A 17,500-nucleotide genomic window follows, 5' to 3' on the forward strand; every position below is an offset into this window, starting at 1 on the left:
CTCCAGGTTCTGACAGAACGGTGAATATTATGACATTATTATGAGATCGGGAAAAGCCAAAGATGAGACAGGGATTATTATTACTGTCAGGAGGAGGAGGAGAAGGAGGAAGAGGAGAAGACAGATAAGGAGGAGAAGGAGGAGAAGGAGGAGAAGGAGGAGGAGAAGGAAGAGGAGAAGGAGGAGGAGGAGAGTAGAAGGAGGAGAGTAGAAGGAGGAGGAGGAGGAGGAGAAGGAGGAGAGCAGAAGGAGGAGAAGGAAAAGGAAGATGAGAAGGAGGAGGAGGAAAAGGAAGAGGAGAAGGAGGAGGAGAAGAAGGAGAAGAAGAAAGAGAAGAAGGAGAAGGTGTAGGAGAAGGAGAAGGAGGAAAAGGAGGAAAGGAGTAGAAGAAGGAGAAGGAAAAGGAGGAGGAGGAGGAGAAGAAAATCAAAAATAGTAAATGGAGAGGTCAGCAGAATGGAACAGTTTAATATTCTCATGAGAGGAGGGGGACAGGACAGAGGAGGAGGATATATGAGATTAGGTGAAGGAGGGGGACAGGACAGAGGAGGAGGATATATGAGCAGATTAGGTGAAGGAGGGGGACAGGACAGAGGAGGAGGATATATGAGATTAGGTGAAGGAGGGGGACAGGACAGAGGAGGAGGAGATATGAGGAGATTAGGTGAAGGAGGGGGACAGGACAGAGGAGGAGGAGATATGAGGAGATTAGGTGAAGGAGGTGAACAGGACAGAGGAGGAGGAGATATGATGAGATTAGGTGAAGGAGGGGGACTGGACAGAGGAGGAGGAGATATGAGGAGATTAGGTGAAGGAGGGGGACAGGACAGAGGAGGAGGATATATGAGATTAGGTGAAGGAGGGGGACAGGACAGAGGAGGAGGAGATATGAGGAGATTAGGTGAAGGAGGGGGACAGGACAGAGGAGGGGGAGATGTGATGAGATTAGGTGAAGGAGGTGAACAGGACAGAGGAGGAGGAGATATGAGGAGATTAGGTGAAGGAGGTGAACAGGACAGAGGAGGAGGAGATATGAGGAGATTAGGTGAAGGAGGGGGACAGGACAGAGGAGGGGGAGATGTGATGAGATTAGGTGAAGGAGGGGGACAGGACAGAGGAGGAGGAGATGTGATGAGATTAGGTGAAGGAGGTGAACAGGACAGAGGAGGAGGAGATATGAGGAGATTAGGTGAAGGAGGGGGACAGGACAGAGGAGGGGGAGATATGATGAGATTAGGTGAAGGAGGGGGACAGGACAGAGGAGGGGGGGATATTATGAGATTAGGTGAAGGAGGGGGACAGGACAGATAGGGGGGGATATTATGAGATTAGGTGAAGGAGGGGGACAGGACAGAGGAGGAGGAGATAATGAGGAGATTAGGTGAAGGAGGGGACAGGACAGAGGAGGGAGGAGATGTGATGAGATTAGGTGAAGGAGGTGAACAGGACAGAGGAGGAGGAGATATGAGGAGATTAGGTGAAGGAGGGGGACAGGACAGAGGAGGAGGAGATATGATGAGATTAGGTGAAGGAGGCGAACAGGACAGAGGGGGAGATATGAGATTAGGTGAAGGAGGGGAACAGGACAGAGGAGGAGGAGATATGAGATTAGGTGAAGGAGGGGGACAGGACAGAGGAGGAGGAGATATGATGAGATTAGGTGAAGGAGGCGAACAGGACAGAGGAGGGGGAGATATGAGATTAGGTGAAGGAGGGGAACAGGACAGAGGAGGAGGAGATATGAGATTAGGTGAAGGAGGGGAACAGGACAGAGGAGGAGGAGATATGATGAGATTAGGTGAAGGAGGCGAACAGGACAGAGGAGGGGGAGATATGAGATTAGGTGAAGGAGGGGAACAGGACAGAGGAGGAGGGGAGAGGGGAAAGGGAGAGCAAGAGAAAGATGGGAGAAAGAGGAGAGAGAGAGAGAAAGACAGAGATAGAGGAGAGAGAGAGATAAAGATTGGGAGATTGAGAGAGATAGAGAAGAGAGAGAGAGACAGACAGAAAGATAAGAGAGGTAAAGAGAGAGGTGGAGAGGAGAGGGGAAAAGGGAGAGCGAGAGACAGAGAGAGATAGAGGAGATGCAAAGAGAGAGAAATAGAGAGACAGGCAGGAGAAGGAGAGAGGGAGCAGGGAGAGGTTGTGATGGAACAGCAGGTTGCGTCTCCTCTGGGGACAGGGGGTTTCACCGCTCTGCAGAGGACAAAGGGAGTGTGTGTGTATGTGTGTGTCGTGTGTGTGTGGCCCCTGCCCCACTGTGCGGTACAGTACCACCCACAATGACAGACCCTCAATGTCACGCCTGTCAATCAAAAAGACCCCTCGACCAATGGAAACCCTCCCTCTCTGTCCGTGAGCCAATGAGGTCAGAGCAATGGCATGATGTGTTCCAGAACTATACAATGGATAAGTTCCAAATGGCACCCTGTACCTTTTATAGTGACAACAACTCATAGGACCCTGGTCTAAAGTAGTACCCTTTATAGTGACAACAACTCATAGGACCCTGGTCTAAAGTAATGCACTATATAGGGAATAGGGCTCTGGTCTAAAGTAGTACCACTATATATGGAATAGGGCTCTGGTCTAAAGTAGTGCACTATATAGGGAATAGGGCTCTGGTCACTAGTAGTTCACTATATAGGGAATAGGGCTCTGGTCTATAGTAGTGCACAATATAGGGAATAGGGCTCTGGTCTAAAGTAGTGCACTATATAGGGAATAGTGTGCTATTTTAGGACTCAGCCTCGGTGTCCTTGTGTAGTTGAGTTGAAGGGCTTCAGATGGAGTGGAGATGAAGAGACGATGACTGTATTCACTTCCTGTCTGTCCAACGGTCGATACTTCTTCAAATTGACACTAGCGGATTGTGCGTGCGTGCGTGCGTGCGTGTGCGTGTGCGTGCGTGCGTGCGCGTGCGTGCGTGTGTGTGCGCGCGTGCGTGTGTGTGTGCGTGCGTGCGTGTGTGTGTGCGTGCGTGCGTGCGTGTGTGTGCGTGTGTATCTACAAAGAAAAAAGTAAAAGTCTTATGAGAATGAAGAAATACAGAGAAATACGACTCTAGGAAGTAAAATGGAATAAAATAAAAGATTGCAGGACCAGAGAAAGGTTCTGAGTTAAATAAAAGACTGGAGACCCAGAGAGTTAAATAAAAGACTGGAGGACCAGAGAAAGGTTCTGAGTTAAATAAAAGACTGGAGGACCAGAGGAAGGTTCTGAGATAAATAAAAGACTGGAGAACCAGAGAAAGGTTCTGAGTTAAATAAAAGACTGGAGGACCAGAGAGTTAAATAAAAGACTGGAGAACCAGAGAAAGGTTCTGAGTTAAATAAAAGACTGGAGACCCAGAGAGTTAAATAAAAGACTGGAGGACCAGAGAAAGGTTCTGAGTTAAATAAAAGACTGGAGGACCAGAGAAAGGTTCTGAGTTAAATAAAAGACTGGAGGACCAGAGAAAGGTTCTGAGATTTAGTTCATCACAGAAGTCACTATTATCTTAATTTAAATTAAAGAGATATCAGACATATTTCATGATGATCGAGTGATAGTTTTAAATTAAAGAGATATCTGACATATTTCATGATGATCGAGTGATAGCCTAGCCTTCCGCTACATGATTGTGTCTGGGTTTTCTGTGCTTGATTAAGTAGCCTGTCTGACTCTTGAGTTTTTATAAGTTGCTGCTAATTTGCAAATTCTGCTCTAAAAAGTCTGTATTTCCGATTGGTTGTCCCGACCTAACTCACTTCCTGTTCATTGTCCAATTGGATTATGTCATGATGATATGTTGACCTATTGACCCAAACCTGGAGGTCATAGTGGGTGTAGCCAGGTTGGTTTGGCTCCAGGAAAGAACCTCCATTCGAGCTCTAGCTAGGGGCAGCCATTTTGTGTCTGTGTAGATCAGTGGCACTTGTTTAAGTGATGCGTGGTCAGTATGGGAGTGTTAGTGACGTGTGGGCAGTAGGGGAGTGTTAGTGACGTGTGGTCAGTAGGGGAGTGTTATAGTGACGTGTGGTCAGTAGGGGAGTGTTATAGTGACGTGTGGTCAGTAGGAGAGTGTTATAGTGACGTGTGGTCAGTAGGGGAGTGTTATAGTGACGTATGGTCAGTAGGGGAGTGTTATAGTGACGTGTGGTCAGTAGGGGAGTGTTATAGTGACGTGTGGTCAGTAGGAGAGTGTTATAGTGACGTGTGGTCAGTAGGGGAGTGTTATAGTGACGTGTGGTCAGTAGGGGAGTGTTATAGTGACGTGTGGTCAGTAGGGGAGTGTTATAGTGACGTGTGGTCAGTAGGGGAGTGTTATAGTGACGAGTGGTCAGTAGGGGAGTGTTATAGTGACGTGTGGTCAGTAGGGGAGTGTTAGTGACGTGTGGTCAGTCAGTAGGGGAGTGTTATAGTGATGTGTGGTCAGTCAGTAAGGGAGTGTTAGTGACGTGTGGTCAGTAGGGGAGTGTTATAGTGACGTGTGGTCAGTAGGGGAGTGTTGTAGTGACGTGTGGTCAGTAGGGGAGTGTTATAGTGACGTGTGGTCAGTAGGGGAGTGTTACAGTGACGTGTGGTCAGTAGGGGAGTGTTATAGTGACGTGTGGTCAGTAGGGGAGTGTTATAGTGACGTGTGGTCAGTAGGGGAGTGTTAGTGACGTGTGGTCAGTAGGGGAGTGTTATAGTGACGTGTGGTCAGTCAGTAGGGGAGTGTTATAGTGACGTGTGGTCAGTAGGGGAGTGTTATAGTGACGTGTGGTCAGTAGGGGAGTGTTAGTGACGTGTGGTCAGTCAGTATGGGAGTGTTATAGTGACGTGTGGTCAGTCAGTAAGGGAGTGTTAGTGACGTGTGGTCAGTAGGGGAGTGTTATAGTGACGTGTGGTCAGTAGGGGAGTGTTATAGTGACGTGTGGTCAGTAGGGGAGTGTTATAGTGACGTGTGGTCAGTAGGGGAGTGTTATAGTGACGTGTGGTCAGTAGGGGAGTGTTAGTGACGTGTGGTCAGTAGGGGAGTGTTATAGTGACGTGTGGTCAGTAGGGGAGTGTTAGTGACGTGTGGTCAGTAGGGGAGTGTTATAGTGACGTGTGGTCAGTCAGTAGGGGAGTGTTATAGTGACGTGTGGTCAGTAGGGGAGTGTTCAGGTATAAACCTAAAGGCACCTTATTTTGCCAGCTGGTGAGTTTCAGGATCTAATGCCTCAGAATCAAGAGAGAGAGAGAGAGAGAGAATGTTAAGGATGGGTTCCACGACAGAGTTAGAGTTTAGTAGAACGGACAAAGACAAGCGAATGACACCCTGTTCCCCCATGTAGCGCGCTGGCCGCCGTGGCAGAGAAACGGTGCCGTTTGAGAAGCAGAGTGTGAAATCTGTACACTGGACTGTAGCCACCCCATACCATTCTAGTGGTTCTAGAATGTCCCATCTAGTGGTTCTAGAATGTCCCTTCTAATGGTTCTAGAATGTCCCATCTAGTGGTTCTAGAATGTCCCATCTAGTGGTTCTAGAATGTCCCATCTAGTGGTTCTAGAATGTCTAGTGGTTCTGGAATGACTATTGGTTCTAGAATGTCCCTTCTAGTGGTTGTAGAATGTCTAGCGGTTGCAGAATGTCTAGTGGTTCTAGAATGTCTAGTGGTTCTAGAATGTCCGTTCTAGTAATGCTAATTCCACAGGGTTGACCCATATCGAGCACACGAGGCGAACCATAGTCAGGGGTTTCTTTAGAGTTGCATACAAAACAACTTTATTAAAAGGTCTACAAATGTGTAAGTGAAGGATTATTTCCTATCGCTAACTATTTTACAACAGAGATCAAAACAACACTTTTTTCAGTAGTTTTCCGTAGCTACACGATATATATCTTTATGTTCCGATTTTGGTTCCTTCCAACCAGGCAGCTACAACTACATTGTAGCATCTGCACACTACGTTCAGACACACACACACACACACACACACACACACACACACACACACACACACACAGAGAGAGTATCCAAAACAACAACAAGTCCCTCTCAGACAGACTAAAAACTACACCTTTTTATTCTCTTTTTGTTGTTGTTGTTGTTGTTGTTGTTGTTGTTGTTGTTGTTTGTTTGTCACTAAAATCTAAATGTTTTAAATATCATGAATATTTCAAAATCGATATTGATCTCTAGACTTATTTAGTCATTTTTTACTAAGTGATTAATATACAAATCTCATACAGACGGCCGGTACGGGAGAAATGGCACTAAGGCTAGAACCTGCTCCTTAACCACAGATCTAGGATCAGTTTAGCCTCCCCCGGGTCCTATCCTTTACCATTAGAGGAGGGAGGGGGGGGGATATATAACTGACCTTAGATCAGTCACTAGGGACAGTTTCCCTGCATACTGGTCAGTGTATCAGTAAAAAGGCCTAATTCATGCATTGTCACAGCGCAGAGGAGGAGGAGGAGGAGGAGGAGGAGGGAGGAGGAGGGAGGAGGAGGGGGGGGGGGGAGGAGGAGGAGGAGGGAGGAGGAGGAGGAGGAGGAGGAGGAGGAAATAAAACAATAGGCTTCAGTTTATTCTCCCCACTGAAGAACGAATGTCTAATGGAAGACGAGCACTAAGAAGGAGAAGAAGAAGAAGAAGAAGAAGAAGGAGAAAGAGAAGAAGAAGAAGAAGAAGAAGAAGAAGAAGAAGAAGAAGAAGAAGAAGAAGAAGGAGAAGAAGAAGAAGAAGAAGAAGAAGAAGAAGAAGGAGAAAGAGAAGAAGGAGAAGAAGGAGAAGAAGAAGGAGAAGAAGAAGAAGAAGAAGGAGAAAGAGAAGAAGAAGGAGAAGGAGAAGAAGAAGGAGAAGAAGAAGGAGAAGAAGAAGAATAAGGAGAAGAAGAAGAAGTCAAAATGGCATCTATGAAGGTGACTTGGATCACTTTGTGCTTCTTGTCGTTAGTTAGCCACACCGCTGGGGGGCGGGGGGCACCACTATCTTTGGGGATTTTAGAGAGAGAAAGAGAGGAGGGGCGTGGCCACCATTGCTACTTCCTGGTTGCTCATTAGCATATTCAGGATGTGGGAAAATAATGGAAATCACCTCTAAAAACAGAAAGACGGAGACGTAATTATACAGTCACTTTTGAGTGAAAAGGGAATTAAATATATTACTCTATATCTTATTCACCAGAAACTCTAGAGGTCTCTATTCTGTCTGTCTGTCTGTCTGTCTGTCTGTCTGTCTGTCTCTATATCTTATTCACCAGAAACTCTAGAGGTCCCTATTCTGTCTGTCTGTCTGTCCGTCCGTCCGTCCGTCTGTCTGTCACCTGTCTGTCTGTCTGTCCGTCTGTCCGTCCTTCCTCCAGAAAGGTGGCACTTTCAACACTTCATTTCACTGAGTTCAAAGGAAATGACTGGTATAACAAAACAACAAAAAGCCTCTAACCAAACCAATGGTTTTAGATTTGTGGGAAGTAGTGAACGAGTGTACACTTCAGGAGAAAGGGGATACTATTGGGACTCTCAGTATCAGGCTGTAATGTGGAGACTGTCCAGCTCCATGTCTCCGGGTCTTTAACTCTCTCGTCTCCCTAGATAGCAGTTAATTGATTAATTGATTAATGTCAGTGATTGGCCAAGACAGTCTAGATACCTGGTGTCCCAGGTCTGAATCAGTCCCTGGTCAGAGGGACAGGATGACAACCAGGAGAGCTCTGGGACGACAGTCGAAGAGTCCGGGTGTATAATACCAACAATCTGACCTGGGATCAGCTTTCCCTCACCAGATCCTAACCCTACCCGTTAGGTGGTAAAAATCTCTGTGGGTACATCCATCCATGTTATCATAACAGGTGCAGTAGCAATAGGTCAGTGTCTCAGCTCAACAGGGATTGGTCGGCTCGAGTGTCAATCAAAAGCATGCAGTCGGGAGTTTACTGATGTAAAGCAGATCTTCCTCCTCGTCCTCATCTTCCTCTTCATCCACTTCCCCCTCCTCCTCCTCTCCCCTCCTCTCCTTCCTGTTTCTCCTCATCTTCCTCCTCCTTGTCCTCATCTTCCTCTTCATCCACTTCCTCCTCCTCCTCTTCCCTCCTCTCCTTCCTGTTTCTCCTCATCTTCCTCCTCCTCCTCCTCCTCATCTTCCTCTTCATCCACTTCCTCTCCTTCCTCCTTCCTGTTTCTCCTCCGTCAGTAGGCAGGCTAGTATTGGACAGTGCTGGTGCTATCTCTCCTTTCTTCCTCCTCATCCTCATCCTCCTCTTCATCGTTGATGGGTGGGGTCAGTGGCGGTCGTAGGCGGAGGCAGTTGCCGTGGCAGCCGGTCCCGCCCCTCTCGATGCCGCGCTGTAGTAGTACGGCGACCCTACACACACACACACACACACTCAGTTAGTGGCTGGGTGAGAGCAGCATTGTTATAGTTGACATGACACACACACACACACACACACACACACACACACACACACACACACACACACACACACACACACACACACACACACACACACACACACACACACACACACACACACACACACACACAGCACTGCTACTTCTAATCCCCTGTGCCACACACTCCCCTCGCGGATACCTGTCCCTGTCATATCCATCAATCACACATTGACACCTCCCTCCCCTGTACCTCTCTACCTGCCAGCCTCATCACTATGTCAGCCCCTGTCTGCCTGTCTGTCTGTCTGCCTGTCTGTCTGTCTGCCTGTCTGTCTGTCTGTCTGTCTGTCAGCCCCTGTCTGTCTGTCTGTCTGTCTGTCTGTCTGTCAGCCTCTGTCTGTCTGTCTGTCTGTCTGTCTGTCTGTCTGTCTGTCTGTCTGTCTGTCTGTCTGTCTGTCTGTCTGTACTACAGGTAATTCCACTCGACTGTCTGAAAGCACAGAGCTACAGCCTACAGTCTGCAATTACCCCCCCCCCCAAACAACAAAAAAAACCCACCTTGCATCTGTCCCGTCTGGCTGGCGGTGAAGAGCCCAGAGGAACATCCGATCTCCGTCCCCAGGAGAGACCCATAGTCCTGTTGGAACACTGAGAGAGAGGACATCACTACAGGTTAATAACCTCTGAAACCCCTGACCTCTGACCCCCTGACCTTTAATCTCTAACACAAACCACAACCATAAAGTTAGTTAACTCCCAATAATGGCGTCTGCGAAAGCACGGGGGGGGGGGGGGGGGGGAAGCGGCCGTTGAGGCCTTCTCCTCCATTTCGAAGTAGTCCATCTTCTTCTTCTTCTTCTTGTATATTTTGAAATCTCAATCTAACATTGTTGATTTACTGCCACCTCCAGGGCTGAGGTCCTGAACTATATATATCGTGTGGCATTAATTTATTGTGGCCACTAGATGGCGGTCATACAGTTTAAAACCATTAACAAACCATAGCATCCTATCAGAAGAAGAAGAAGACATTGTTCTGATCATAAGACTGATCGCTTCCACCCCCCCCCCCCTACCTCCCTCCCTCCCCCCCATAAGAATCCCCCACCCGGGTCGACTACTTTAAAATGGTGGAAGCGACAACAGCAAAACAACAAAAATGATTTCTATCCTGTTAAATCTTCTAGTTGTCTCTATGGACACAATACTACAGTCAATCTACAGTCAGTGTAGACTACAGTATAACCCCTGACCTCTAACCCCCCCCCCTCCACCCTAACCCCCTAACCCCCTAACCTAGTGGTAGGCACAGCCTGAACCTCAACCTCCAGTGATATCAAACTCACACATAGGGCTCTGGTCTAAAGTAGTGCACGAAATGGAGAAAATAGGGCACTAAATGGAGAAATAGGGCACTAAATGGAGAAATAGGGGCACGAAATGGAGAAAATAGGGCACGAAATGGAGAAAATAGGGCACTAAATGGAGAAAATAGGGCACTAAATGGAGAAATAGGGCACGAAATGGAGAAAATAGGGCACTAAATGGAGAAATAGGGCACTAAATGTAGAAATAAGGGGAGGTCTTTGAGTTGAGATTGAATGGTTGATTGGTTAATTGGTGATTGAATAATGTCCATGATTGGTCGAGTGGTTGTTGCCTTACCTAACAGGCTGGGGTTTGGAAATCTCCAGGACTCGTTATATGTGGAATACTGAGGGTGGGAATAGGGACTCCCGGAAAAATCTCCTCCTGGAACAGAAACAGACAGGAACAGTAATTAACTGTTAATAACAGACAGGAACAGAGAGGGACAGAGAGGAACAGAGAGGAACAGAGAGGAACAGAGAGGAACAGACAGGAACAGAGAGGAACAGAGAGGAACAGAGAGGAACAGACAGGAACAGAGAGGAACAGACAGGAACAGAGAGGATCAGACAGGAACAGACAGGAACAGACAGGAACAGAGAGGAACAGACAGGAACAGAGAGGATCAGACAGGAACAGACAGGAACAGAGAGGAACAGACAGGAACAGAGAGGAACAGACAGGAACAGAGAGGAACAGACAGGAACAGAGAGGAACAGACAGGAACAGAGAGGAACAGACAGGAACAGAGAGGAACAGAGAGGAACAGAGAGGAACAGACAGGAACAGACAGGAACAGAGAGGAACAGAGAGGAACAGACAGGAACAGAGAGGAACAGACAGGAACAGAGAGGATCAGACAGGAACAGACAGGAACAGAGAGGAACAGAGAGGAACAGACAGGAACAGACAGGAACAGAGAGGAACAGACAGGAACAGAGAGGAACAGAGAGGAACAGAGAGGATCAGAGAGGATCAGACAGGAACAGAGAGGAACAGACAGGTACAGAGAGGAACAGACAGGAACAGACAGGAACAGACAGGAACAGAGAGGAACAGAGAGGAACAGACAGGAACAGAGAGGATCAGACAGGAACAGACAGGAACAGAGAGGAACAGAGAGGAACAGACAGGAACAGACAGGAACAGAGAGGAACAGACAGGAACAGACAGGAACAGAGAGGAACAGAGAGGAACAGACAGGAACAGACAGGAACAGAGAGGAACAGACAGGAACAGAGAGGAACAGAGAGGAACAGACAGGAACAGAGAGGAACAGACAGGAACAGACAGGAACAGACAGGAACAGAGAGGAACAGACAGGAACAGAGAGGAACAGACAGGAACAGAGAGGAACAGACAGGAACAGACAGGAACAGACAGGAACAGAGAGGAACAGACAGGAACAGACAGGAACAGACAGGAACAGAGAGGAACAGACAGGAACAGAGAGGAACAGACAGGAACAGAGAGGAACAGAGAGGAACAGACAGGAACAGAGAGGAACAGACAGGAACAGACAGGAACAGACAGGAACAGAGAGGAACAGACAGGAACAGAGAGGAACAGACAGGAACAGACAGGAACAGAGAGGAACAGACAGGAACAGAGAGGAACAGACAGGAACAGACAGGAACAGAGAGGAACAGACAGGAACAGACAGGAACAGACAGGAACAGACAGGAACAGAGAGGAACAGAGAGGATCAGACAGGAACAGAGAGGAACAGAGAGTGACAGAGAGAAACAGACAGGAACAGACAGGAACAGACAGGAATAGAACAGTAGGAGCGTATCTCTCTCTCCTTCCTCTCCTTTCCTTCCTGTCTCTCACCTTTTCCTTTCATGCTCCTCATCTCTCTCTTTCTTTTTCCCCCACAATCCAGCCACCACCCTCACATCAAAACAACATTCCCTGTCCTCTCCTCCTCTCTCTCTCTCTCTCTCTCTCTCTTTTCTTGTTTTCCTCAAAACCTTTACTCCTCCCCGGGGATACTTCTCCTGAGCTGACAGTCACTGAGCCCTCCCTCCTTCCCTCCCTCCCTCTGTCTCTCTCCTCCGTTCTGTCCGTTCTGCCTCAGTGATTCACCCCCCCCAGAGAGAGAGAGAGAGCGCGCTAGAGAGAGAGAGCATTGCTTTATGAGGATTATAATAGAGTAGACAAAGAAGTGAAGAGAAGAGATGATGAACAGTATTAGAGAGTCTCCTGTCGGATGAACAGTATTAGAGAGTCTCCTGTCTGATGAACAGTCTCCTGTCTGATGAACAGTATTAGAGAGAGTCTCCTGTCTGATGAACAGTATTAGAGAGAGTCTCCTGTCTGATGAACAGTATTAGAGAGTCTCCTGTCTGATGAACAGAGAGTCTCCTGTCTGATGAACAGTATTAGAGAGAGTCTCCTGTCTGATGAACAGTATTAGAGAGAGTCTCCTGTCTGATGAACAGTATTAGAGAGTCTCCTGTCTGATGAACAGAGAGTTTCCTGTCTGATGAACAGTATTAGAGAGAGTCTCCTGTCTGATGAACAGTATTAGAGAGAGTCTCCTGTCTGATGAACAGTATTAGAGAGAGTCTCCTGTCTGATGAACAGAGAGTCTCCTGTCTGATGAACAGAGAGTCTCCTGTCTGATGAACAGTATTAGAGAGAGTCTCCTGTCTGATGAACAGTATTAGAGAGAGTCTCCTGTCTGATGAACAGTATTAGAGAGTCTCCTGTCTGATGAACAGAGAGTTTCCTGTCTGATGAACAGTATTAGAGAGAGTCTCCTGTCTGATGAACAGTATTAGAGAGAGTCTCCTGTCTGATGAACAGTATTAGAGAGAGTCTCCTGTCTGATGAACAGAGAGTCTCCTGTCTGATGAACAGAGAGTCTCCTGTCTGATGAACAGAGAGTCTCCTGTCTGATGAACAGAGAGTCTCCTGTCTGATGAACAGTATTAGAGAGAGTCTCCTGTCTGATGAACAGTATTAGAGAGAGTCTCCTGTCTGATGAACAGAGAGTCTCCTGTCTGATGAACAGAGAGTCTCCTGTCTGATGAACAGAGAGTCTCCTGTCTGATGAACAGTATTAGAGAGAGTCTCCTGTCTGATGAACAGTATTAGAGAGTCTCCTGTCTGATGAACAGAGAGTCTCCTGTCTGATGAACAGAGAGTCTCCTGTCTGATGAACAGAGAGTCTCCTGTCTGATGAACAGTATTAGAGAGTCTCCTGTCTGATGAACAGAGAGTCTCCTGTCTGATGAACAGAGAGTCTCCTGTCTGATGAACAGTATTAGAGAGAGTCTCCTGTCTGATGAACAGTATTAGAGAGAGTCTCCTGTCTGATGAACAGAGAGTCTCCTGTCTGATGAACAGAGAGTCTCCTGTCTGATGAACAGAGAGTCTCCTGTCTGATGAACAGAGAGTCTCCTGTCTGATGAACAGTATTAGAGAGTCAGCGTTCCAATTCGTCCAAAAAAGTGTTCGATGGGGTTGAGGTCAGGGCTCTGTGCAGTCCAGTGAAGTTCTTTCACACCGATCTCGACAAACCATTTCTGTATGGAGCTCGCTTTGTGCATGGGGGCATTGTCCTGCTGAAACAGGAAAGGGCCTTCTCCAAACTGTTACCACAAAGTGTGAAGCACAGAATCATCTAGAATGTCATTGAATGCTGTAGTGTTACGATTTCCCTTCACTGGGACTAAGGGGCCCGAACCATGAAAAACAGCCCCCAGACCATTATTCCTCCTCCACCAAACTTTACAGTTGGTACTATGCATTGGGGCAGGTAGCGTTCCCCTGGCATCTGCCAAAACCAGATTCGTCCGTCGGACTGCCAGATGTTGAAGCGTGATTCATCCCTCCAGAGAACACGTTTCCACTGCTCCAGAGTCCAATGGTGGCGAGCTTTACACCCCTCCAGCCAACACTTGACATTGCACATGGTGATCTTAGGCTTGTGTGCAGCTGCTCACCATGGAAACCCATTTCATGAAGCTCCTGACGAACAGTTATTGTGCTGACGTTGCTTCCAGAGGCAGTTTGGAACTCGGTAGTGAGGGGTTGCAACTGAGGACAGATGACTTTTACCCGCTAGGTGCTTCAGCACTCAGCGGTCCCGTTCTGTGAGCTTGTGTGGCTTACCACTTCGCGGCTGAGCCGTTGTTGCTCCTAGACATTTCCACTTCACAATAACAGCACTTACAGTTGACCGGGGGCAGCTCTAGTAGGGCAGAAATTTGACAAACTGACTTGTTGGTAAGGTGGCGTCCTATGACGATGCCACGTTGAAAGTCACTGAGCTCTTCAGTACGGGCCATTCTACTGCCAATGTTTGTCTATGGAGATTGCATGGCTCTGTGCTCGATTTTAACACCTGTCACCAATGGGTGTGGCTGAAATAGAATCGTCTTATTTGATACCAGTTAGCATCGTGGCAAGGAAACAAAACACGAAGCGGATTTAACTTCTTTAGGAAAATAGCCCTGATGTTGTAAACAAACAACATTATGGTTTATATGGAATAAAGAGCTGAGTCTCCTACAGGTTTATAAAGGACTAAAGAGCTGGGTCTCCTACAGGTTTATAAAGGACTAAAGAGCTGAGTCTCCTACAGGTTTATAAAGGACTAAAGAGCTGAGTCTCCTACAGGTTTATAAAGGACTAAAGAGCTGAGTCTCCTACAGGTTTATAAAGGACTAAAGAGCTGAGTCTCCTACAGGTTTATATGGACTAAAGAGCTGAGTCTCCTACAGGTTTATATGGACTAAAGAGCTGAGTCTCCTACAGGTTTATAAAGGACTAAAGAGCTGAGTCTCCTACAGGTTTATATGGACTAAAGAGCTGAGTCTCCTACAGGTTTATAAAGGACTAAAGAGCTGAGTCTCCTACAGGTTTATAAAGGACTAAAGAGCTGGGTCTCCTACAGGTTTATAAAGGACTAAAGAGCTGGGTCTCCTACAGGTTTATAAAGGACTAAAGAGCTGGGTCTCCTACAGGTTTATAAAGGACTAAAGAGCTGAGTCTACTACAGGTTTATATGGACTAAAGAGCTGAGTCTCCTACAGGTTTATATGGACTAAAGAGCTGAGTCTCCTACAGGTTTATATGGACTAAAGAGCTGAGTCTCCTACAGGTTGATAAAGGACTAAAGAGCTGAGTCTCCTACAGGTTTATAAAGAACTAAAGAGCTGAGTCTCCTACAGGTTTATAAAGGACTAAAGAGCTGAGTCTCCTACAGGTTTATATGGACTAAAGAGCTGAGTCTCCTACAGGTTGATAAAGGACTAAAGAGCTGAGTCTCCTACAGGTTTATAAAGGACTAAAGAGCTGAGTCTGCTACAGGTTTATAAAGGACTAAAGAGCTGAGTCTCCTACAGGTTTATATGGACTAAAGAGCTGAGTCTCCTACAGGTTTATAAAGGACTAAAGAGCTGAGTCTCCTACAGGTTTATATGGACTAAAGAGCTGAGTCTCCTACAGGTTTATAAAGGACTAAAGAGCTGAGTCTGCTACAGGTTTATAAAGGACTAAAGAGCTGAGTCTCCTACAGGTTTATAAAGGACTAAAGAGCTGAGTCTCCTACAGGTTTATAAAGGACTAAAGAGCTGAGTCTCCTACAGGTTTATATGGACTAAAGAGCTGAGTCTCCTACAGGTTTATATGGACTAAAGAGCTGAGTCTCCTACAGGTTTATATGGAATAAAGAGCTGAGTCTCCTACAGGTTTATAAAGGACCAAAGAGCTGAGTCTCCTACAGGTTTATAAAGGACTAAAGAGCTGAGTCTCCTACAGCTTTATAAAGGACTAAAGAGCTGGGTCTCCTACAGGTTTATAAAGGACTAAAGAGCTGAGTCTCCTACAGGTTTATATGGACTAAAGAGCTGGGTCTCCTACAGGTTTATAAAGGACTAAAGAGCTGGGTCTCCTACAGGTTTATAAAGGACTAAAGAGCTGGGTCTCCTACAGGTTTATAAAGGACTAAAGAGCTGAGTCTCCTACAGGTTTATAAAGGACTAAAGAGCTGGGTCTCCTACAGGTTTATAAAGGACTAAAGAGTTGGGTCTACTACAGGTTTATAAAGGACCAAAGAGCTGGGTCTCCTACAGGTTTATAAAGGACTAAAGAGCTGAGTCTCCTACAGGTTTATAAAGGACTAAAGAGCTGAGTCTCCTATAGGTTTATATGGACTAAAGAGCTGGGTCTCCTACAGGTTTATAAAGGACTAAAGAGCTGAGTCTCCTACAGGTTTATATGGACTAAAGAGCTGAGTCTCCTACAGGTTTATAAAGGACTAAAGAGCTGAGTCTCCTACAGGTTTATAAAGGACTAAAGAGCTGAGTCTCCTACAGGTTTATAAAGGACTAAAGAGCTGAGTCTCCTACAGGTTTATAAAGGACTAAAGAGCTGAGTCTCCTACAGGTTTATAAAGGACTAAAGAGCTGAGTCTCCTACAGGTTTATATGAACTAAAGAGCTGAGTCTCCTACAGGTTTATAAAGGACTAAAGAGCTGAGTCTCCTACAGGTTTATAAAGGACTAAAGAGCTGAGTCTCCTACAGGTTTATATGGACTAAAGAGCTGAGTCTCCTACAGGTTTATATGGACTAAAGAGCTGAGTCTCCTACAGGTTTATATGGAATAAAGAGCTGAGTCTCCTACAGGTTTATAAAGGACCAAAGAGCTGAGTCTCCTACAGGTTTATAAAGGACTAAAGAGCTGAGTCTCCTACAGCTTTATAAAGGACTAAAGAGCTGGGTCTCCTACAGGTTTATAAAGGACTAAAGAGCTGAGTCTCCTACAGGTTTATATGGACTAAAGAGCTGGGTCTCCTACAGGTTTATAAAGGACTAAAGAGCTGGGTCTCCTACAGGTTTATAAAGGACTAAAGAGCTGGGTCTCCTACAGGTTTATAAAGGACTAAAGAGCTGAGTCTCCTACAGGTTTATAAAGGACTAAAGAGCTGGGTCTCCTACAGGTTTATAAAGGACTAAAGAGTTGGGTCTACTACAGGTTTATAAAGGACCAAAGAGCTGGGTCTCCTACAGGTTTATAAAGGACTAAAGAGCTGAGTCTCCTACAGGTTTATAAAGGACTAAAGAGCTGAGTCTCCTATAGGTTTATATGGACTAAAGAGCTGGGTCTCCTACAGGTTTATAAAGGACTAAAGAGCTGAGTCTCCTACAGGTTTATATGGACTAAAGAGCTGAGTCTCCTACAGGTTTATAAAGGACTAAAGAGCTGAGTCTCCTACAGGTTTATAAAGGACTAAAGAGCTGAGTCTCCTACAGGTTTATAAAGGACTAAAGAGCTGAGTCTCCTACAGGTTTATAAAGGACTAAAGAGCTGAGTCTCCTACAGGTTTATAAAGGACTAAAGAGCTGAGTCTCCTACAGGTTTATATGAACTAAAGAGCTGAGTCTCCTACAGGTTTATAAAGGACTAAAGAGCTGAGTCTCCTACAGGTTTATAAAGGACTAAAGAGCTGAGTCTCCTACAGGTTTATATGGACTAAAGAGCTGAGTCTCCTACAGGTTTATATGGACTAAAGAGCTGAGTCTCCTACAGGTTTATATGGAATAAAGAGCTGAGTCTCCTACAGGTTTATAAAGGACCAAAGAGCTGAGTCTCCTACAGGTTTATAAAGGACTAAAGAGCTGAGTCTCCTACAGCTTTATAAAGGACTAAAGAGCTGGGTCTCCTACAGGTTTATAAAGGACTAAAGAGCTGAGTCTCCTACAGGTTTATATGGACTAAAGAGCTGGGTCTCCTACAGGTTTATAAAGGACTAAAGAGCTGGGTCTCCTAC

General features: G+C 46.2%; 1 protein-coding gene and 1 long non-coding RNA gene across 2 annotated transcripts in view; one reads left to right on the plus strand and one right to left on the minus strand.

Moving 5' to 3' along the window:
• The first annotated feature begins 3,145 nt into the window (after positions 1 to 3,145).
• Positions 3,146 to 3,565, plus strand: LOC149980663 (uncharacterized). Its single transcript, XR_016483992.1, has 3 exons — positions 3,146 to 3,253; positions 3,320 to 3,385; positions 3,462 to 3,565. It is a non-coding gene; the product is annotated as an uncharacterized LOC149980663 (long non-coding RNA).
• Positions 3,566 to 8,232: 4,667 nt separating this feature from the next.
• Positions 8,233 to 17,500, minus strand: part of pax5 (paired box 5) — a 137,033-nt gene continuing 127,765 nt past the window's right edge. Inside the window, 3 exon segments of the mRNA NM_001124682.1 lie at positions 8,233 to 8,315; positions 8,906 to 8,995; positions 10,013 to 10,099. Coding sequence (NP_001118154.1) covers positions 8,233 to 8,315; positions 8,906 to 8,995; positions 10,013 to 10,099 — 260 coding nt within the window.

This window comes from Oncorhynchus mykiss, chromosome 10 (assembly GCF_057628025.1).
Source record: "Oncorhynchus mykiss isolate SJ-2025 chromosome 10, ASM5762802v1, whole genome shotgun sequence".
NCBI lineage: Eukaryota > Metazoa > Chordata > Actinopteri > Salmoniformes > Salmonidae > Oncorhynchus > Oncorhynchus mykiss.